This window comes from Schistocerca piceifrons, chromosome 5 (genome assembly GCF_021461385.2).
Source record: "Schistocerca piceifrons isolate TAMUIC-IGC-003096 chromosome 5, iqSchPice1.1, whole genome shotgun sequence".
NCBI lineage: Eukaryota > Metazoa > Arthropoda > Insecta > Orthoptera > Acrididae > Schistocerca > Schistocerca piceifrons.
This window is the reverse complement of record NC_060142.1, coordinates 163465355-163488713: the sequence shown is the minus strand read 5'-3', so window position 1 is coordinate 163488713 and position 23359 is coordinate 163465355. Positions and strand designations below refer to the sequence as shown.

Genomic DNA, 23359 nt, shown 5'->3' with positions numbered 1-23359 from the left:
CAAAAGTGTGAATAGTGTGATGTCACAGGCCTATTTCAATAGTACCCGCATTCTCAAAGGTAATAGAATGCATCACGTACCAACAATTATCATCTCACTCTGAGAATCTAGGAATAATTAATGCTACACAATACGGGTTTAGGATGAATCTGTCGACCATTGATGCAATCAACACAGTAGTCAGTTACATCCTCAAAGTTTTTGAGAACAAAGGCTTCGCTCAGGTCTCATTCTGTGACCTAAGCAAGGCCTTCGACTGTGTTGAGCACACGCCACCATTAGAGAAACTAGAATTCTACGGCATCAAAGGAAACAGTCTCAGACTATTAGAAACTTATCTCAACAACCGTAAACAGGTAGTTTGTGTTGGTAAGGAAATGTCAAACATAGAAAATGTTAAAGTAGGTGTGCCTCAGGGATCTGTACTGGGGCCCTTCCTGTTTCTGATAATGATCAATGACCTCCCCTCGTTTATTAGATCCACCACTGTATTGTATGCAGATGATACGACTTTTCTTCATAGCAGTAACAATCTTAATGATCTTAAAACCTGTGCTGAAAATACACTCACTCATGCAGCATATTGGTTCAGAGCAAATGGTTTCCCGCTAAATGAAAATAAAACTCAGCAGATAATCTTCACTCTAAGAGACAAGCCACTATCTGATGACCCTAGTTCTGTTAAATTCCTGGGAGTTTATTTAGACGAAAAGTTATCCTGGGGCCAATCTGTAAACTATATTAGTAGTAGGCTATCTAGAGTAATTTATTTATTAAGACAACTCAGAAATTGTGTACCTGAAACATACATCAGATCATCTTATTTTGCATTTTTCCAAAGTATAATATCCTATGGCATTATCTTGTGGGGTAACTGTAGTCATATACATGACATCCTATTATTGCAGAAGAAAGCCTAGGGATAATTACAAATTCTTCACATAAGGCTCACTGCAAACCCTTATTTACTAAACAAAGAATTATGACTGTAATAAACCTCTATATATACAATGTCTTAATCTTTTCAAAGAAGAACCTAAAAGATGTGAAACATAGAGAAAATGTACATTGTTACAACACAAGAAGCATCAAACACATATACACGCCTTACCACAGACTATCAAAATCAATATATAGCTATGAAGTCACAGGGCACAAACTATTTAATAAGCCGCCACATGCCATACAGGATCTTCCTGAACATACATTCAAAGAAAGACTGCATGAATGGTTTATTGCCCACCTGTTCTATGATATCAATGAATTCTTCAACTGTAAAATGCAGTAATCCAACAGATGACCCACTGTACATTTATTGTAATATAAGCTAAAATATTTCAGTAGTCAGTACCTTATCACACTGTATTATAAATTGTAACTTCATTTGACGTTGTCAATTGCTGTAATGGCCTAAAGACAATAAAATCTTTATTATTATTATTATCATTATTATTATTATGTCATGACCTGAAAATAGTTTGAAAGCGCCTCTGTTGCATGTAGCAGCAGACGAGTCCAGGAAACCACTTGATCGACAATATGTAAGCCTTGCATTCAAGAGTACAACAGTTCAAGTCTCTGTTCAGCCATGTAGGCTTATATTTCCCATGATTTCCCTTAATCACTCCATGCAAATGCCAGTATGGTTCCTTTGAAAATGACATTCCCAATTTCATTCCCCAACCTTTTGTAATCTGAGCTTGTGCTCCATCTGACTGCACTATAGACAGCATGTTGAATTCTAATCTTCCTTCCTTTCATATTTAAGGTGTACTTCCCAGTTTGTATCTGATATTCAGATAACAACATACTAACATATCTGTGTTGATTATTTTCACGATGTACAGCAGCTGCAGAACCCAGCATGAACAAACATAACCTTTTCTGCAACTGCTGGTTTGTCAGAGCTAGGCATTCCATAGAGTTGAAAGGCATATTATTGATACAAGGGAAGTTGGGGAGGCAACTGGACCCTCTGAAACACAGAATTTACAGGCAGTGACCCACAGCTGACAAGCATACATTGCCAATGTGATTTTAATGTAAGCCATGATGGGGACTCTTGTTTAGAAATTACATGACATTTGGTACAGGAAGTGCATTTCGCATACATGTATTATAAGGCTGATGGAAATTTCAACAGGTTAGTGGCTTTATCAAATAATAGGCAAATGGTTTCACAGTTGTTCTTCATAAATTGATCAGAATGAATTCAGCATAGAAAAATTTTTTTGTTAAGATACTATATGTTTGTTGAAATGTATTCTGACAAATCCTATATCACAAATGTGATCATTGGGATGATAATAGATAAATAAATAAATAGAATTATCACTTGACACCAATACATCCCTGTCAGTACGAAGACTACAACTTGTCAAGTCAGTAACTTATTAAAAGTCCTTATTAAAAGTTAGTGAATGAATGTGCTCTGATGGCCACCTGTAACTTAGATTAATCGACGATGATTCCATCTGCATACATGAGGTTCTATCCGTGGTGACTGAGAAGTTGAAACAGATCTTTTGTGTCATCAAAAATGTAGCATGTACTGAATATATTTAAAAATGTAGTTGAAATGAATGGGTTTGGCCTACATGTCCCAGTCTTCCTTGGATACACGGGGCTGAGGAAATGGCAGTCACATGGCCAATATAGTTGTGTGTACATATTTCAAGTTCTGAGCAAGTAAGTACTTCAGTTGTTGCTGCCACTACTAAGACTGTATTTACTTTTCTTGCTGTTGTGCTTGTAGTTGATGCTGCTCCTGTAATTGCTGTTTCCACATTATTAATGGAAACGAATTAAAAAGTGTGGATCCTTCAGTGTCTTATTGAATGTATGAATGAATGGTGAGTGTCACCATCCTGTTCTTGCGTGCAGTGTGTCTTGTGGTGCACTAGATCTAAAGGTATTGAATGCAAGTAACAAATTCATGGCATGTTCAAAGGTATGTTTTTATGTACCACAGAGTTTTATTTTTATGCAGATTGTATTGCCATTTTTAAAAAAGAGTATTAATTTTACCTTCAACCTAAGATGGCAGGAACAGCAGCAGAAGATAAATGCTCATAGATGGATGAAGAAAATGGAATTTGAAAAAAGAAGGGTGGAAAATACTCAGGCATTGCATATAGTCATTCATTGTTACTATCTTTTTCTGTTTCCTCAGTGGTGGTATATTTGGCTCTCTCTGGAGAAAGAAAATTTTGCTAGCCTCAGTAGGATTTCCTCTTTCATTGTCTTCCGTATTACAAACTGTAATATTTTTGTCAGTGACTTACTATTGGTCTCCTCACAACGATCTGTTGCTTCCTGTTCACAGGGGTGAAGAACAAGTATGATTTCCTCTCAGATATATGTGTGTTTGTTTTCCCCTTCTTCAGTTTTCGCTAGTATTTTTATTGCTGTTTTCTCTCTCTTCACTCCAGAGGAAAATATTTGATTAAAGAGACATGTATCTACATTTCTGCTTTTGTGTGACTTTTATCTTAGTGCTTATAGTTTTCTTATTCTTTGTAGCCATGGTTTTGTACCTCAGATCAATTGTTCATTGCGTCCAATAATTCTCTTTTACTCTTGAACTGTTTCAGTGCAAAGCAGCCTAAAGAACTGGATGTTGGAGCAGACGTTAGTTTCCTGCTGCAAATTTAAGTTTATTCTTCAGCTCTTTACCCCTCTTATCAGTGCAGGAACTGTAAAGGAAATGTTAATGGAGAAGATAAGGATATCTACTTGCACCAATTAACAACACGATTATAATAATAAATGTCTTGGTGGAGAACCATGTTATTTTACATGATAGTTTGTCATTGCAGCATTTTAATGTCTTACTTAATAATTTCATGACTTAAGTTTTATACCTTATTTGATGAAAACACACACAAACATTCAGCATTCAAATACAAATTTTTAGATCAACAATGTTGTTGATATTCCGACCTGGAGTTCCCATTTTTTTTTTTAAACTTTTAGGTCAGGAATATTCATCTTAAAATGTAACACCACCATAATAAGAATGATGTTTTGTTCAAAAAGATTTCAGGACCTTTCATACACTATGTGAACAAAAGTATCCAGACACCCCCAGAAACATACATTTTTCATATTAGGTGCATTGTGCTACCACCTACTGCCAGGTACTTTATATCAGCAACCTCAGTAGTCATTAGACATTGTGAGAGAGCAGAATGGGGCACTCCTTGGAACTCACGGACTTTGAACGTGGTCAGGTGATTGGGTGTCACTTGTCTCATAATGTCTGTATACGAGTTTCCACACTCCTAAACAACCCTGGGTCCACTGTTTCTGATGTGATAGTGAAGTGGAAATGTGAAGGGACACATACAGCACAAAAGTGTACAGGCCGACCTCGTCTGTTGACTGAAACAGACCGCAGACAATTGAAGAAGATCATAATGTGTAATAGGCAGACTTCTATCCAGGTCATCACACAGTAATTCCAAACTGCATCAGGATCCGCTGCAAGTACTATGACAGTAAAGTGGGAGGTGAGAAAACTTGGATTTCATGGTCGAGTGGCTGCCACACATCATCTCAGTAAATGCCCAACAACGCCTAACTTGGTGTGAGGAGCGTAAGCATTGGACAATTGAACAGTGAAAAAATGTTGTGTGGAGTGACGATTCATGGTACACAATGTGACGATCCAATGGCAGGGTGTGGTTGTGGCGAATGCCCAGTGGATGTCATCTGCTAACGTGTGTAGTGCCAACAATACAATTCTGAGGCGGTGGTGGTATAGTGTGGTCATGTTTTTCATGGAGAGGGTTTGCACCCCTTGTTGTTTTGCATGGTACTATGACAGCGCAGGCCTACATTGATGTTTTAAGCACCTTTCTGCTTCCCACTGTTGATGAGCAATTCGGGATGGCGTTTGCATCTTTCAACATTATCAAGCACCTGTTCATAACGCACGGCCTGTAGCGGAGTGGTTACATGACAATAACATCCCTGTAATGGACTGGCGTGCACAGAGTCCTGACCTGAATTCTACAGAACACCTTTGGGATGTTTTGGAATGCTGACTTCGTGCCAGGTCTCACAGACCGACATCGATATGTCTCCTCAGTGCAGCATTCCATTAAGAATTGGCTACCGTTCCCCAAGAAACCTTCCAACACCTTATTGAACATATGCCTGCGAGAGTAGAGGCTGTCATCAAGGCTAAGGGTAGGCCAGCACCATACTGAACTGCAGCATTACCAATGGAGGCCACCATGAACTTGTAAGTAATTTTCAGCCAGGTGTCCGGATACTTTTGATCACATAGTGTGTGTCACTGAATCTAGTCCACCATAGAGCAGGATGAACAATTTTACTCTGCATCCCAGTTTTGCATTGTAACTTGCACTGGAAAGCAGCCTATTACTTTTTATTTGTGATTTATATGCTTCTCTAGGGTATTAAATATTACTTTTTTAGTAACTGCCCATGCTGTACTGTGTGTTCTTTTCCATTCTGTAGCACCAAAAGAAATGTGCTGTGAACCCTTGGTTGGAGGGCTTTCAACTCCAAGTAAGCACACGTGTCAGCACAAAATGCACGCCTATAAATGTTTACTAATCTGGTAAAGTTAGTTAATTATATGCTAGGATTTACTGAGCATGAAGCAACACTCAGTCCTCAGGCTATCCTCCTCATTAAATAGGTAACATCATTATTGACATACATACTTATAAGCAATGTCTTTTTTGTGTGTGTGTGTGTGTGTGTGTGTGTGTGTGTGTGTGGTCTATTTTTGACAAAGGCCTTGTTGACCAAAAGCGTATTTTGTGACAGTCTTTTTGTTGTGCCTATCTGCTACTCAGCATATCTGCTGTATGGTGAGTAACAACTATCCTTTTCATGATATTGATACATACATTCAGCTACAACAACAACAACCGCCGCCACCACCACCACCACCACCACCACCACTACGATCAACTTAATAGAAGAACTGTAAGTATTTTCTGTGAGCGTTCACTAACAGTGAAGTGAAACAATATCTTGAGTGAATCTAGATGCACAGTTTGTGGTTTCTACTGTACATACTCCCATTTGCTTTATTTTAAAATATATCAGTACACCTTGGCCTGTTTAGAGTCTGCCATGTATAAAGTGAATTCTGGGTATTGGGTGAATACCAGATAAAGTAGAAAGACAAGATGATTTTATTCAACAATTTAGTACATTTTAATTATCCGTAGTGATAAACTGCACATGAAGAGTAATGCTTATATTAAAAACTAGAAATTATACCTTAATACTGGAAGTGTAAGAGTTAAGGTAATGTAAAAATAAACAATTCGGTAATAGTAGTAGTAATAGTAATAATAATAATAATAATAATAATAATAACGTCTATTCATCCTCTGATCATTCCATACACTGGCATAAACAAGACATATCTGAAGAGATATACGATATAAATAATTTAGATATATCTAAAAACAAAGATGATGTAACTTACCAAACGAAAGCGTTGGCATGTTGATAGACACACAAACACACACACAAAATTCAAGCTTTCGCAACCAACGGTTGCTTCACCAGGAAAGAGGGAAGGAGAGGGAAAGACGAAAGGATGTGGGTTTTAAGGGAGAGGGTAAGGAGTCATTCCAATCGCGGGAGTGGAAAGACTTACCTTAGGGGGGGAAAAAGGATAGGCATACACTCGCTCTCGCGCGCCCCCCCCCCCCCCCCCCCACACACACACAAGCAGACATTTGTAAAGGCAAAGAATTTGGGTAGAGATGTCAGTCGAGGCAGAAGTACAAAGGCAAAGATGTTGTTGAATGACAGGTGAGGTATGAGCAGCGGCAACTTGAAATTAGCGGAGGTTGAGGCCTGGTGGGTAACGGGAAGAGAGGATATACTGAAGGGCAAGTTCCCATCTCTGGAGTTCTGACAGGTTGGTGTTAGTGGGAAGTATCCAGATAACCCGGACGGTGTAACACTGTGCCAAGATGTGCTGGCCGTGCACCAAGGCATGTTTAGCCACAGTGTGATCCTCATTACCAACAAACACTGTCTGCCTGTGTCCATTCATGCGAATGGACAGTTTGTTGCTGGTCATTCCCACATAGAAAGCTTCACAGTGTAGGCAGGTCAGTTGGTAAATCACATGGGTGGCTTTCACATGTGGCTCTGTCTTTGATTGTGTACACCTTCCGGATTACAGGACTGGAGTAGGTGGTGGTGGGAGGGTGCATGGGACAGGCTTTACACCGGGGGTGGTTACAAGGGTAGGAGCCAGAGGGTAGGGAAGGTGGTTTGGGGATTTCATAGGGATGAACCAAGAGGTTACGAAGGTTAGGTGGACGGCGGAAAGACTCTCTTGGTGGAGTGGGGAGGATTCATGAAGGATGGATCTCATTTCAGGGCAGGATTTGAGGAAGTCGTATCCCTGCTGGAGAGCCACATTCAGAGTCTGATCCAGTCCCGGAAAGTATCCTGTCACAAGTGGGGCACTTTTGTGGTTCTTCTGTGGGAGGTTCTGGGTTTGAGGGGATGAGGAAGTGGCTCTGGTTATTTGCTTCTGTACCAGGTCGGGAGGGTAGTTGCGGGATGCGAAAGCTGTTTTCAGGTTGTTGGTGTAATGGTTCAGGGATTCTGGACTGGACCAGATTCGTTTGCCACGAAGGCCTAGGCTGTAGGGAAGGGACCGTTTGATGTGGAATGGATGGCAGCTGTCATAATGGAGATACTGTTGCTTGCTTGTTGGTGGGTTTGATGTGGACGGATGTGTGAAGCTGGCCATTGGACAGATGGAGGTCAACGTCAAGAAAAGTGGCATGGGATTTGGAGTAGGACCAGGTGAATCTGATGGAACCAAAGGAGTTGAGGTTGGAGAGGAAATTCTGGAGTTCTTCTTCATTGTGAGTTCAGATCATGAAGATGTCATCAATAAATCTGTACCAAACTTTGGGTTGGCAGGCTTGGATAACCAAGAAGGCTTCCTCTAAGTGACTCATAAATAGGTTGGCGTACGAGGGGGCCATCCTGGTACCCATGGCTGTTCCTTTTAATTGTTGGTATGTCTGGCCTTCGAAAGTGAAGAAGTTGTGAGTCAGGATGAAGCTGGCTAAGGTAATGAGGAAAGAGGTTTTGTAGGGTGGCAGGTGATCGGTGTGAAAGGAAGTGCTCCATCGCATTGAGGCCCTGGACGTGTGGAATATTTGTGTATAAGGAAGTGGCATCAATGGTTTCCGGGGGTAACAGATTGGGTAAGGATTCCAGGCGTTCGAGAAAGTGGTTGGTGTCTTTGATGAAGGATGGGAGACTGCATGTAATGGGTTGAATGTGTTGATCTACATAGCGGCCAGGATGATTGGGTTTGTGAATTTTAGGAAGTAGGTAGAAGGGGTTTGTGAATTTTAGGAAGTAGGTAGAAGGTAGAGGTGCGGGATGTCGGTGGGGTCAGGAGGTTGATGGAGTCAGGTGAAAGGTTTTGTAGGGGGCCTAAGGTTCTGAGCATTCCTTCTCACTTAAATAGCTTTCAGGGTACCCAACTATGTTGAAACAATGAAAACGAGCAGCAGCAGAACTATTCTGTATATGAAAGACATAGCAAACCAACCACACATTCCTGAACAATGCCCCATGTCATTTATTTCAGCATTGATATCTACTTTCATTAACCTTATTGTTCATTTGTTAGTTCTAAGTGATTCTTTTGTAAAACTTGCATTTCCCAGAAAATAACACCATACCACAACAGGCTGTAAACTTTTAAATTCTAAGCACACAGTACTGTTTCAATGCTAAGCACTCCTTAAGCATTTTCAAGACATAACTGTATTAAATCAACCTTTTATTAACTAGTTGAACATGTTTTCCTCCCTTGAATGGTCATCAAACCAAATACCTACAAAATTAGTGTAAGTTATTTGTTCAGCACTTCAGCCCCCTAATCCTAACAGAGTGCAGTTTCTGGCTTTTGACCTTATTTCTCTAAAGCACAACCATGCTATTTTTTCTCATTTACCACCATGAAAACATCTCTAAACCATCTTTATGCCTCTTCTGTTGTCATGGAGACATGCTTTAAATCAGTTTCATTCTTTCCTTTGACAAAACGGCTAGTATCATCCATAAACAACACCCTCTCTGCTGACAAAATTTTGTTATCTGCTACATCATGGGAACAACTGAAGAGTCCCACTTAGTATGCTGCTGATAAGTGATAGGTTAAATTATTTATTTATAAAATCAATACTAACACAGAGTGTAACACAGAGCCTTGAAACAGGCGTTAAGCAATTTTTTATCATATCCTGATAAATAACATTTATTTCGGGACATATTTGTACCATCTGTTACCTTCAACAAAAGATAGCACTTTTAATCTCTTTTACATAACCATGCGGATACCAAATTTCTGTAATTTCCTACACAGTGATTAGCGATTAGTTTAAATGCTTTAGGTAGTTCTGGACATAGCCCTCAGCTTAATTCATCTTTGTCTGTAGCATTCAGGATTCGCATCAACGTGCATGACCTTGTTTCAGTTATTTTTGAAAAGCTGCTAATAGTGAGACTGCTCTGTAGTTCTGTAGGTAATGTATATCATCCTTTTTGTGAAGTGGCTTCACTTTGACTGTTTCAAGTTTGTGCGAATATTCCTGCACTAAATGATACATTAATTGTATCAATTTTGCTTGAATTTTATTTAATGTCCTTGTATGGGTCACCATCAGGACAATATGATGATTTATTTTGTAATTTACTGGCTGCAACTCTCACTTCAGTTATAGCCAGTTGATGCAAAAAAACATTTTTCATTTTGGGCAACTTTCACATTATTGACTGGGCATTATATTTTTCAGTTACATTTTGTGCTACATTTGTATAATCATTAAATATGTTAACATTTAGACTGCCGATCCTGTCATTTGATGTGTTATTTTTTCCTGCCTTTGAATATGAAATCATGTATATTAACAGGCTCATTTGTCTTTCATTTATTTATTTATTTGTATTTTTTATTTATTTATTCATGTCCCATAGACCCAGGTAGTGAGTGGAATCACCAGGATATGGAAAGTGCCAAACTGTACAGAGTTCTGATATAACATTCATGACAATCGCAATACAATGGAAATAAAATGTCAGTTACAGAGCATATACTGAATTAATGGAAAATTGTGATTTGTTTATTCGTCCAAGAATCATTTTAGCACATTAAGGATGATTAATATTTACAAGGAGGAAAGTTATGCTAAATATTACAATAAATAAATATATCCATACAAAAACCAAATTTTCACTTGTCTATGATACAGCCCAAAATAATAATAGAGTGGTAATAGTTCAAACTTAACATACACTTAAGAAGACAATAAAGACGAAAAAAATTATCAAAATATTTTATAATTTTCTTGAGTGCAACAGCACAGTTGTGTTTAAAATAGAATTTCTGACATAAAATTAATCAAAACTAGTTTCAAAACTATATTAATGTTAGAAGTGACTGAAAAGATGGAAAAACATGACAAAGACATTGTAGTTTGTATCACAATCATGTTTAGATTTGATATCCTGACACAAAATTAATCAGATCTAGTTCTAAAATGTTTGTAAGTTTCACACTGATGTTCATTTTGTCTCAAAAATTCTTCAACCATATAAAAAGATTTCTGTATTAGCTACTCTGTAAGAGTTTATTTAGATTTGGGCAATTGTTTATGAAGACAGCCAATATATGATGGGAGAGCATTAAACATTTAATGCTGGAGTAATAAACTCCTTTTTGAGCTAGATCAAGACCTTTCAGTTCAATATGGAGACTGTTTTTGGTTCTTGTATTGTGGATGTGACATTTGCTGTTGTCTTTGTCAAGAGAAAAGTTATTACACAGAATAGTCAGCGAGGAAAAAAAAAATGTGTTGTGAGGTGCTGGTAAGGATCCCCATCCTTCAAAACAGGTATCTGCAAGAATGCGCATGGTGTACACCATACATTATACTGAATTATTATTATTATTGCTTTTTTTCTGAAGTGCAATATCCTTCCCCCTGACAAGGCTGGCTCCCCCATAATATAATCGCACGTGACATTAATGAATGAAAGTAGAAAAAGTAGGAAGCCTTAATGGTATCTACTGCAGCCACTGAAGCGATAATCCATTCATCCGTAGAACAATCGTTGTTGAGCTAAGCCTTAAAAGATGAAGAATTTGGGCTAACCAGTTACATTTGCTGTATATATAAGCACCCAGGAATTTTGTGACCTCAGCTTTCTGTACATCTACATCTACATCCATACTCCGCAAGCCACCTGACGGTGTGTGGCGGAGGGTACCCTGAGTACCTCTATCGGTTCTCCCTTCTATTCCAGTCTCGTACTGTTCGTGGGAAGAAGGATTGTCGGTATGCCTCTGTGTGGGCTCTAATCTCTCTGATTTTATCCCCATAGTCTCTTTGCGAGATATTCATAGGAGGGAGCAATATACTGCTTGACTGTTCGGTGAAGGTATGTTCTCGAAAATTTAACAAAAGTACGTACCAAGTTACTGAGCGTCTCTCCTGCAGAGTTTTCCACTGGAGTTTATCTATCATCTCCTTAACGCTTTCGCGATTACTAAATGATCCTGTAAGGAAGCGCGCTGCTCTCCGTTGGATCTTCTCTATCTCTTCTATCAACCCTATCTGGTACAGATCCCACACTGCTGAGCAGTATTCAAGCAGTGGGCGAACAAGCGTACTGTAACCTACTTCCTTTGTTTTGGGATTGCATTTCCTTAGGATTCTTCCAATGAACCTCAGTCTGGCATCTGCTTTACCGACGATCAACTTTATATGGTCATTCCATTTTAAATCACTCCTAATGCGTACTCCCAGATAATTTATGGAATTAACTGCTTCCAGTTGCTGACCTGCTATTTTGTAGCTAAATGATAAGGGATCTATCTTTCTATGTATTCGCAGCACATTACACTTGTCTACATTGAGGTTCAATTGCCTTTCACTGCACCATGCGTCAATTCGCTGCAGATCCTTCTGCATTTCAGTACAATTTTCCATTGTTACAATCTCTCGATACACCACAGTATCATCTGCAAAAAGCCTCAGTGAACTTCCGATGTTATCCACAAGGTCATTTATGTATATTGTGAATAGCAACGGTCCTATGACACTCCCCTGCGGCACACCTGAAATCACTCTTACTTCGGAAGACTTCTCTCCATTGAGAATGACATGCTGCATTCTGTTATCTAGGAACTCATCAATCCAATCACACAATTGGTCTGATAGTCCATATGCTCTTACTTTGTTCATTAAACGACTGTATTGTTGATTCCTACACTTCGGGTCAATTTCATCAAGGTATCTTTGTGGTTTATGGAACCTTATACACTGAAAATCCAAAGAAACCGGTACACCTGCATAATATCATGTAGAGCCCCCATGAGCATGCAGAAGTGCCACAACATGATGTGGCATGGACTCGACTAATGTCTGAAGTAGTGCTGGATGGTATTGACACCATGAATCCTGCAGGGTCGCCCATAAATCCATAAGAGCACGAAGGGATGGAGATCTCTTCTGAACAGCATGTTGCAAGGCATCCCAGATATATTCAGTAATGTTCATTTCTGGGGAGTCTGCTGGCCAGTGGAAGCATTTAAACTCAGAAGAGTGTTCCTGGGGCCAATCTGTAGCAATTTTGGACATCTGGTGTGTCGCATTGTCCCGCTGGAATTGCCAAAGTCTGTCAGAATGCACAGTGGACATGAAAGGATGCAGATTGATCAGACAGGATGCTTATGTACCTGTCACCTGTCCGAGTCATATCTAGACATATCAGGAGTTCTATATCACTCCAACTGCACACACCCCACACCATTACAGAGCCTCCACCAGTCCCCTCCTGACATGCATGGTCCATGGATTCATGAGGTTGTCTCCATACCCATATACATCCATCTGCTCAATACAATTTAAAATGATACTTGTCCGACCAGACACTGTGTTTCCATTCATCAACAGTCTGATGTCAGTGTTGATGGGCCCAGTTGCAGCCATCAAGGGTACACGAATGGGCCTTCGGCTCCAAAAGCCCATGTCGATAATGTTTCGTTGAATGGTTCAGACGCTGACATTTGTTGATGACCCAGCATTGAAATCTGCAGCAATTTGTGGAAGGGTTGCACTTCTATGATGTTGAACGATTCTCTTCAGTCGTCATTGTTCCCGAGCTTGCCACACCGATGTCAGAATTTGATATTTTACCTGATTCCTGATATTCATGGTACACGCTACCTCAGAGATGCTGTGTCCCATCGCTCGTGTGCCGACTATAACACCACATTCAAACTCATTTAAATCTTGATACCTGCCATTGTACCAGCAGTAACCAATCAAACAACTGTACCAGACACATATAGGCGTTGCCAATCACAGTGCCATATTCTGCCTCTTTACGTATCTCTATATTTGAGATGCCTATACCAGTTTCTGTCGCACTTCAGTATATAATGCTTTGAGTGCGAGACTCTTTGAAGAAATGCAGTTTAATATTTCAGTGAAAACTTTGTTCGCAGTTTATTCAATACTATTTTCTTACAATTTGTCAGTGAGAATTGTGGTATCATCATCATCATTGTTGGTTAGTTTTCTGAATAAATATTGAAAAGCCAAAAAAATGGCTGGCTTTCTAAAGAACAGCAAGGTTGGGTGGCCAGCCATTGAAGTGTTAACAATATATGTGAGATCTTCAACAGTTCTGCCAGCACTTTTTATTATGAATTTATTGTGTCTTACTTTCTTTCAGCCCATATTGGTATTTATAACTTTTCGGACTAATTTTGGAATTTTTTCCTTGCTGAATAATTTATTCATTTGCTAACGTTTTGGCTGATGCTGTATCTTTCCTGTATCCCTTTCTGTACTTCTAACATTTGGTTTCAAAGCCGCTTTATTAAGCTTTCTGTGAGTTGGTTAATTCCTCATGTTCTGTGTTATCCGTGTATTCAACTTCCATCTGCTCAATACAATTTAAAATGAGACTCGTCCGACCAGACACTGTGTTTCCATTCATCAACAGTCTGATGTCAGTGTTGATGGGCCCAGTTGCAGCCATCAAGGGTACACGAATGGGCCTTCGGCTCCAAAAGCCCATGTCGATAATGTTTCGTTGAATGGTTCAGACGCTGACATTTGTTGATGACCCAGCAGTGAAATCTGCAGCAATTTGTGGAAGGGTTGCACTTCTATGATGTTGAACGATTCTCTTCAGTCGTCATTGTTCCCGAGCTTGCCACACCGATGTCAGAATTTGATATTTTACCTGATTCCTGATATTCATGGTACACGCTACCTCAGAGCCAAAAAAATGGCTGGCTTTCTAAAGAACAGCAAGGTTGGGTGGCCAGCCGTTGAAGTGTTAACAATATATGTGAGATCTTCAACAGTTCTGCCAGCACTTTTTATTATGAATTTATTGTGTCTTACTTTCTTTCAGCCCATATTGGTATTTATAACTTTTCGGACTAATTTTGGAATTTTTTCCTTGCTGAATAATTTATTCATTTGCTAACGTTTTGGCTGATGCTGTATCTTTCCTGTATCCCTTTCTGTACTTCTAACATTTGGTTTCAAAGCCGCTTTATTAAGCTTTCCGCGAGTTGGTTAATTCCTCATGTTCTGTGTTATCCGTGTATTCAACTTTACCATAATGTTTATTGTATTAAGTGGGACTGCAACATCAAAGCCGTATTTATAACTACAGAATGCTTTTTGGACATCAACTTGGGACACTTTCCCAACATGAAATTAAAAATTCTATTGTTGAGTGTATTAAGGAATCTCTTGTGTCATAGTTGTCATTTATCTTGTAGAAATTATCAAATAATTTTTAAGCGCAAGTTGCCTTGTAATCTAAGAAACCAGTATCTGTCGCCTCAATATCATAACTACATACTTCTTGCTTCACTCTCCTGATCATGTCTGGTGTTGTTTTGTGCTAAATTGTAAGATATTAATAAGGCAACCAGTGCTATAGATCTCTTTCAGTACATCCAGTTTGAAATGTACATTGGAATCACCAAGCACTGTTGTGAATTTTGATTGAATTTGCATGTCACTTAAAAGGGTTACAAAATTTTCTAAAAAACAAAGAAAAAAAGTCTGTTGCTTATCTGTATACAAACAGCCCTTTTTAATGCATTGCTCATTTCATTTTATGTTCTCTGATTTACAGCCCCCTTTTAACAAATTACTGCAGTTAATTAACATAGTGATAAAAGAACAATTGAAAACCACTATAGAGCAGCAAGATTTCACTCATTCAAGCAGGAGAAGATAAGAGTAATGGAAAGGAGTAGAAGGTACACTCAGTGAAAACCCTAATTTATCCACACCTTTTACTAATGAAGAAATGAGCGAGGCTATAAACTCACTGAAAGTGAGAAAGGCAGTAAGATTAAATCATGTGTATGCTGAATTTTAAAAACACTGCAGCTCACCCCCGTTTACAAAAAGGCTAAAAAGGATGCATTTAATTACAAACTAATTTTGGTAACACCCATCTGTTGTTGGATCATAGAGCATACTTTAAGCATTATAATTATGATGTTCCTCAAGGAAAATAAACTTCTCTCACAGAAACAGGTTCACTGATGCTGCTGCTGATTATGGGAGAAAATCATTGTTCAATAATTGTGAGTAAATGCAGCAATATTTGGAATATTTTTGAGTTTTGTGTTGGATAAAAACTCTCATTAAATGTGGATAAATGTAAGATAATGACCGTAACAGAAAGGAAGAAACAGAAGGTACAGTGTCTGATTACTAGTGTAGTTGTAAAATTCTTAAGCCCATCACATTGGTCGAATATGTGGGAATAATTCTCAGAAGCAAAATGAAATGAGACAAACGTTTGAAATAAGCAGCAGTGAAAACGAATGAAAGATTGTTCCCTGTGTTCTGAGATTGAAGTGCATTTGTAAAGTAATGTGCATACAAGATGTTAGTGCAAACAAATTACAGAGCACAGCTCCAGCACTTGGATTCCTTGTCAAACACGTGTGTCAACAGATGCCGAAAGAATTCAGAGACGGGCTGCAGGGATTGCAATAGATCTGTAATGCCAGCAATAATCAGTAAATTTAAATGACAATCTATTGAAAAAGTCTACTCACCATGCGGCAGCAGAACACACATGTAAAAGATATTATATATGCGAGCTTTCGGAACCAGTGATTCCACCTCCTGGGGCAGAATGGTTGATAGGGAAGGAAGAGGGCGAAGGAAAAGGACTGGTGAGGTTTAGGAAAACTGATTGAGTTCAGAAAAGTCACCCAGAACACCGAATCAGGGGAGACTTACCGGATGGGATGAGAAGGAATTTAGGAGTCTTTGTTTTGCCTCTACAATACCTTCAGAGCACAAGAAGTAACAGTTGATTCATTGTGATGGTTGGAAATAATAATGGATTTTATAAAATCATATGATCAAGAAGCTAGGGCAGGAAATTCTTAATACCTGATGGAAAAAATAGTCTGTGAGCTGTCATCTATACTGATGTATCTATAAGAACTATTATAAACATTTGAAAATAGGGTGTATCTGTTACTGAATCCTGTCTTTGTACTGTGCATAAAAAAACATCCAAGATGAGTAATACAAGTTTCACTATGATAATTGTGACAGTGATGTGGTAAAAGACACTATAAGACATTTACACTTATGAGGAGCACAGAGCAAGTGCCACGACCCAATTTCCAAGAAACTTCACTCAGTTGAAGAGGAATCAAAATAAGCAAACACATATTTCCGCTTACCCGTAAATATTTCACCAATTCTGAGGAAATGAAGTCAAAGTTTTGTAGGTAATTTGTGTGCCTTTTAGTGAGCAAACAGTCCAACTGAAATGATAGCACAGTGTCTAGTGTCGCAGCTTCACACTTTAATGCCCCTTTTTGAAACCCAGTTATTATTTTTATTTTTGTTTTTCATTTACAGTTACCTACCCATGTCCATAGAAAATTACTAGATGAATGTTTTCCAATGTATATTAAAATGACACTGTCCTTATTCGTCTACTGACTGTATGTCCGGTGAATGAATTTTAAAAAGAAATAAATAAACAAATGGAAAAAATATTTGAAATTGATTTGGATGATATTCCTGTAGAGTATCTTGAGTCATAACAACAGCAAGTGCCAGTTCTCAGAAAAATGGTCCATTATTGGTGATTTGCTGCGAAATTATAGCCAACATGTGAAATCTTCAGCGGTATTGATGACGTTTCTCTCCCTGGTGAGTTTTATATGAAGAAATGTCATGGCAATGTATGTGCCTGCCTTTGCATGATGCTTGTGGTGTTCAGAATTTCCATTTTTCAAAAGTTTCTACAGTCGCTATAGCTGTATCGTACTACTGGCGCATGTGAGTGCACCGAGTGTCGTGTCATTATGCATGTGTTCTTAAATGAACCACTATCTGTTTCAGTGTGGGCCAGCCACTAGAGAGCCATTGGTAGGAAGTGCGTACATGGCATGATCTCTGCCCCGCTGTCTACCGGCGACTCACGCCTGTACGCATGCGGAGCAATGCTGACTTGCACTCGCTATGCTCTTTTAGTTTGTACTGCTCACATCAGTTGTTCTGTGTATCGCTTATGTAGCACCTTCTGTGTGTTTTTGTTTTGTCTTGTTGCTTGTCACAAGAGGCTTAGGTCTGTTATTGCTCAGAAGTTTATGAGTGAGACCATATTTGTGTCACTTGGATCAGTTTCATGTATTACTTGGTTATTACTGGTACCATCCAAGAGACTGTACCAGATCATCGTGACGAATAAACATATGAATAAAATATAAAAATTACGACTTGATATTAGAATGAAATATAAGCTCATGAGAATTTAAAAAGATTTTTAACCCTGAAAATAACATACACTCATATATTATATAATAAATGTATGACACTTATTATGAAACCCAGTTGTAATTTTACAATTAATGTACCATCCATGAATCACCTAACTTGATAAGAAAAGTTTGTGTAAATAAAAACAATAATCACGTTTTCAACATTGCGCATAAAAGTGAGAAGCTGCTATGCTAGCCACTAGGCCACCACTTGGGCTAAGCATATCCTGCACTAAAAGGCATCTAAATTACATTGCGAACTTTGATGGTTATTTTCTTAGAAATGGTCGATTATCTATGGATAAACCGAGACACATGTTTGTTTATTTTAACTCCTCTTCCATTGAGGGAAGTTTCTCAGAAATTGGGTTATGAGACTTGCCATGTTCTCCTTGATAGTCGAGAAAAGATTTTCTAACAGCACCGGTACTTCTCAGAGCAGTCGTGAAAAGAATCAAATTTCCATGTTCTATCAATACAGTAAGGAGATAGTTGCATGCCATGGGTTATACATGCTAGAGGGATAAAGATTTTGATTGAATGCCCAAATGTTGTTACTTGGTGAGTGGAACACATGAGGAGTGCCAAAACTTTCCATTCCCAGGACAGAAACATTGTTTATTTGGAGGAATATTGAGTGGACAGTAATATCGACCTACGTTTCGTAAATCTGTCAGAGCAAAACTATTATGGGTGTCACTGCAAACAGTAGCTCATCAAATATCCTTATAATTGTTCATGCAGTATATATATATATATATATATATATATATATATATATATAAAAAAACAAAGATGAGGTGACTTACCGAACAAAAGTGCTGGCAGGTCGATAGACACACAAACAAACACAAACATACACACAAAATTCAAGCTTTCGCAACAAACTGTTGCCTCATCAGGAAAGAGGGAAGGAGAGGGGAAGACGAAAGGAAGTGGGTTTTAAGGGAGAGGGTAAGGAGTCATTCCAATCCCGGGAGCGGAAAGACTTACCTTAGGGGGAAAAAAGGACAGGTATACACACGCACACATACAGACACAAGCAGACATATTTAAAGACCTTTAAATATGTCTGCTTGTGTCTGTATGTGTGGATGGATATGTGCGTGTGTGCGAGTGTATACCTGTCCTTTTTTCCCCCTAAGGTAAGTCTTTCCGCTCCCGGGATTGGAATGACTCCTTACCCTCTCCCTTAAAACCCACTTCCTTTCGTCTTCCCCTCTCCTTCCCTCTTTCCTGATGAGGCAACAGTTTGTTGCGAAAGCTTGAATTTTGTGTGTATGTTTGTGTTTGTTTGTGTGTGTATCGACCTGCCAGCGCTTTTGTTCGGTAAGTCACCTCATCTTTGTTTTTGTATATAATTTTTCCCACGTGGAATGTTTCCTTCCATTATATATATATATATAAATCTGAAAACAAAGATGATGTGACTTACCAAACGAAGCGCTGGCAGGTCGATAGACACACAAACAAACACACAAAATTCAAGCTTTCGCAACAAACTGTTGCCTCATCAGGAAAGAGGGAAGGAGAGGGAAAGACGAAAGGATGTGGGTTTTAAGGGAGAGGGTAAGGAGTCATTCCAATCCCGGGAGCGGAAAGACTTACCTTAGGGGGAAAAAAGGATGGGTATACACTCGCGCACACACACACACACACACACACACACACACACGCACACACACACACACACACACATCTCCATTCACACATATCACATATCCCTATGAAATCCCCAAACCACCTTCCCTACCCTCTGGCTCCTATCCTTGTAACCGCCCCCGGTGTAAAACCTGTCCCATGCACCCTCCCACCACCAGCTACTCCAGTCCTGTAACCCGGAGGGTGTACACGATCAAAGGCAGAGCCACATGTGAAAGCACCCACGTGATTTACCAACTGACCTGCCTACACTGTGATGCATTCTATGTGGGAATGACCAGCAACAAACTGTCCATTCGCATGAATGGACACAGGCAGACAGTGTTTGTTGGTAATGAGGATCACCCTGTGGCTAAACATGCCTTGGTGCACGGCCAGCACATCTTGGCACAGTGTTACACCGTCCGGGTTATCTGGATACTTCCCACCAACACCAACCTATCCGATCTCCGGAGATGGGAACTTGCTCTTCAATATATCCTCTCTTCCCGTTACCCACCAGGCCTCAATCTCCGCTAATTTCAAGTTGCCGCCACTCATACCTCACCTGTCATTCAACATCATCTTTGCCTCTTCACTTCCGCCTCAACTGACATCTCTGCCCAAACTCTTTGTCTTTAAATATGTCTGCTTGTGAGATGTCTGCTTGTGTCTGTATATGTGTGGATGGATATGTGTGTGTGTCCGAGTGTATACCCGTCCTTTTTTCCCCCTAAGGTAAGTCTTTCCGCTCCCGGGATTGGAATGACTCCTTATCCTCTCCCTTAAAACCCACATCCTTTCGTCTTTCCCTCTCCTTCCCTCTTTCCTGATGAGGCAACAGTTTGTTGCAAAAGCTTGAATTTTGTGTGTGTGTTTGTTTGTGTGTCTTTCGACCTGCCAGCGCTTTCGTTCGGTAAGTCACATCATCTTTGTTTTTATATATATATATATATATATATATATATATATGGTTATAATAGAGGGAAACATTCCACGTAGGAAAAATATATCTAAAAACAAAGATGATGTGACTTACCAATTGAAGGTGCTGGCAGGTCGACAGACACACAAACAAACACAAACATACACATGAAATTCAAGCTTTCGCAACAAACTGTTGCCTCATCAGGAAAGAGGGAAGGAGAGGGAAAGACGAAAGGATGTGGGTTTTAAGGGAGAGGGTAAGGAATCATTCCAATCCTGGGAGCGGAAAGACTTACGTTAGGGGGAAAAAAGGACGGGTACACACTCGCGCGCGCTCACACATATCCATCCACACATATACAGACACAAGCAGACATATTTAAAGACCAGTTGAAATGAAAATGAAAGATAAAAATATATGGGGAGAGATAAGGGTGAACTAGAAAGTAACTGGAGATCTGGTATGAAAAAAGGCGAAAAAGTGTTGGTTAAGTTGATCCTGTGGTGAACTTGGGTTGGTAGACAGCTATGTGCATGAAGGTTAGGTGGTTGTGTTGCCGCTAAAACACGTTAAAGGACGGAGAAATTCGGGAAAATTTCGAAAAAACGTGTAAATGTATTAAAAGGAGTGGTGTTGTGGTGAAAGATTACGAAAATGGGGCTAACAGTTGTCTGACAAAGAAATAATGACGTTAAAACCTGTGGGGAGCGGCTAAAAATGATCAGTGATGTGCGAAAAACGGAAGTGGAAATAAAGTGAAAGTTATTAGAACTAGCCGAAATGGTTGTTTAATCCGTGAAAGCAGCTGTTATTGAACTAGAAACGGTGGATTTTATAGCAGCGGTAGTGTTGAAAGCGGAAAATAACAATTTTTTTGGTTATGGTTTGGAAGTGGGTTACGTATTATTGAGTATATATAGGCGGGATAAAATTGTATTACGGTAAAAAGGGGAAGGTGAATACAAAGTGAGACTACTGGTAAAAACAGAAAGAGAAAATAAGACGACAGGAAAGATTTCGAAATGTAACAGCGACAATAACAAACGTAATTGTTGGGTTCAAATTAATGATATGGTTATAATAGAGGGAAACATTTCACGTAGGAAAAATATATCTAAAAACAAAGATGATGTGACTTACCAAATGAAAGCGCTGGCAGGTCGACAGACACACAAACATACACACAAAATTCAAGCTTTCGCAACAAACTGTTGCCTCATCAGGAAAGAGGGAAAGACGAAAGGATGTGGGTTTTAAGGGAGAGGGTAAGGAGTCATTCCAGTCCCGGGAGCGGAAAGCCTTATAGTGTCGCATGTGTGTTCCATGTTCAGATCAGGTAAAATTGCTCACCAAGGCCTCAATGTGAGTTCTGTAATGCTCCTCAAACTACACTGTGATTGTGGCCTTATGATATGAATAGTTATCCTGCAGGAAGATAGCATTTTTGTCAGGGAAGACATCCTGTGTGAAGGGATGCAGGTGGTCCCCAATAAGGTTCACATAGTCTGCAGCTGTCAGGGCACTGTAGGCTATGGTTCTGTGGAAGCCTGTAATGTAATGCTGTCCCCCTAAGGTAAGTCTTTCCGCTCCCGGGATTGGAATGACTCCTTACCCTCTCCCTTAAAACCCACATCCTTTCGTCTTTCCCTCTCCTTCCCTCTTTCCTGATGAGGCAACAGTTTGTTGCGAAAGCTTGAATTTTGTGTGTATGTTTGTGTTTGTTTGTGTGTCTGTCGACCTGCCAGCACTTTCATTTGGTAAGTCACATCATCTTTGTTTTTTATATATACACTCCTGGAAATTGAAATAAGAACACCGTGAATTCATTGTCCCAGGAAGGGGAAACTTTATTGACACATTCCTGGGGTCAGATACATCACATGATCACACTGACAGAACCATAGGCACATAGACACAGGTAACAGAGCATGCACAATGTCGGCACTAGTACAGTGTATATCCACCTTTCGCAGCAATGCAGGCTGCTATTCTCCCATGGAGACGATCGTAGAGATGCTGGATGTAGTCCTGTGGAACGGCTTGCCATGCCATTTCCACCTGGCGCCTCAGTTGGACCGGCGTTCGTGCTGGACGTGCAGACCGCGTGAGACGACGCTTCATCCAGTCCCAAACATGCTCAATGGGGGACAGATCCGGAGATCTGGCTGGCCAGGGTAGTTGACTTACACCTTCTAGAGCATGTTGGGTGACACGGGATACATGCGGACGTGCATTGTCCTGTTGGAACAGCAAGTTCCCTTGCCGGTCTAGGAATGGTAGAACGATGGGTTCGATGACGGTTTGGATGTACCGTGCACTATTCAGTGTCCCCTCGACGATCACCAGTGGTGTACGGCCAGTGTAGGAGATCGCTCCCCACACCATGATGCCGGGTGTTGGCCCTGTGTGCCTCGGTCGTATGCAGTCCTGATTGTGGCGCTCACCTGCACGGCGCCAAACACGCATACGACCATCATTGGCACCAAGGCAGAAGCGACTCTCATCGCTGAAGACGACACGTCTCCATTCGTCCCTCCATTCACGCCTGTCGCGACATCACTGGAGGCGGGCTGCACGATGTTGGGGCGTGAGCGGAAGACGGCCTAACGGTGTGCGGGACCGTAGCCCAGCTTCATGGAGACGGTTGCGAATGGTCCTCGCCGATATCCCAGGAACAACAGTGTCCCTAATTTGCTGGGAAGTGGTGGTGCGGTCCCCTACGGCACTGCGTAGGATCCTACGGTCTTGGCGTGCATCCGTGCGTCGCTGCGGTCCGGTCCCAGGTCGACGGGCACGTGCACCTTCCGCCGCTCACTGGCGACAACATCGATGTACTGTGGAGACCGCACGCCCCACGTGTTGAGCAATTCGGCGGTACGTCCACCCGGCCTCCCGCTTGCTTACTATACGCC

The 23359-nt window shown here is 40.2% G+C and overlaps 1 protein-coding gene across 2 annotated transcripts in view; it reads left to right on the top strand.

Moving 5' to 3' along the window:
- LOC124797950 (alpha-aspartyl dipeptidase) overlaps positions 1-3797 on the top strand; it is a 39137-nt gene extending 35340 nt beyond the window's left edge. For both annotated transcript variants that reach the window (XM_047261096.1, XM_047261097.1), the window contains exon 7: positions 3594-3797. In XM_047261096.1, the coding sequence (XP_047117052.1) occupies positions 3594-3654 (61 nt within the window). In that variant the 3' untranslated portion in view covers positions 3655-3797. The remainder of the gene's footprint in view (positions 1-3593) is intronic.
- Positions 3798-23359: the final 19562 nt, after the last annotated feature.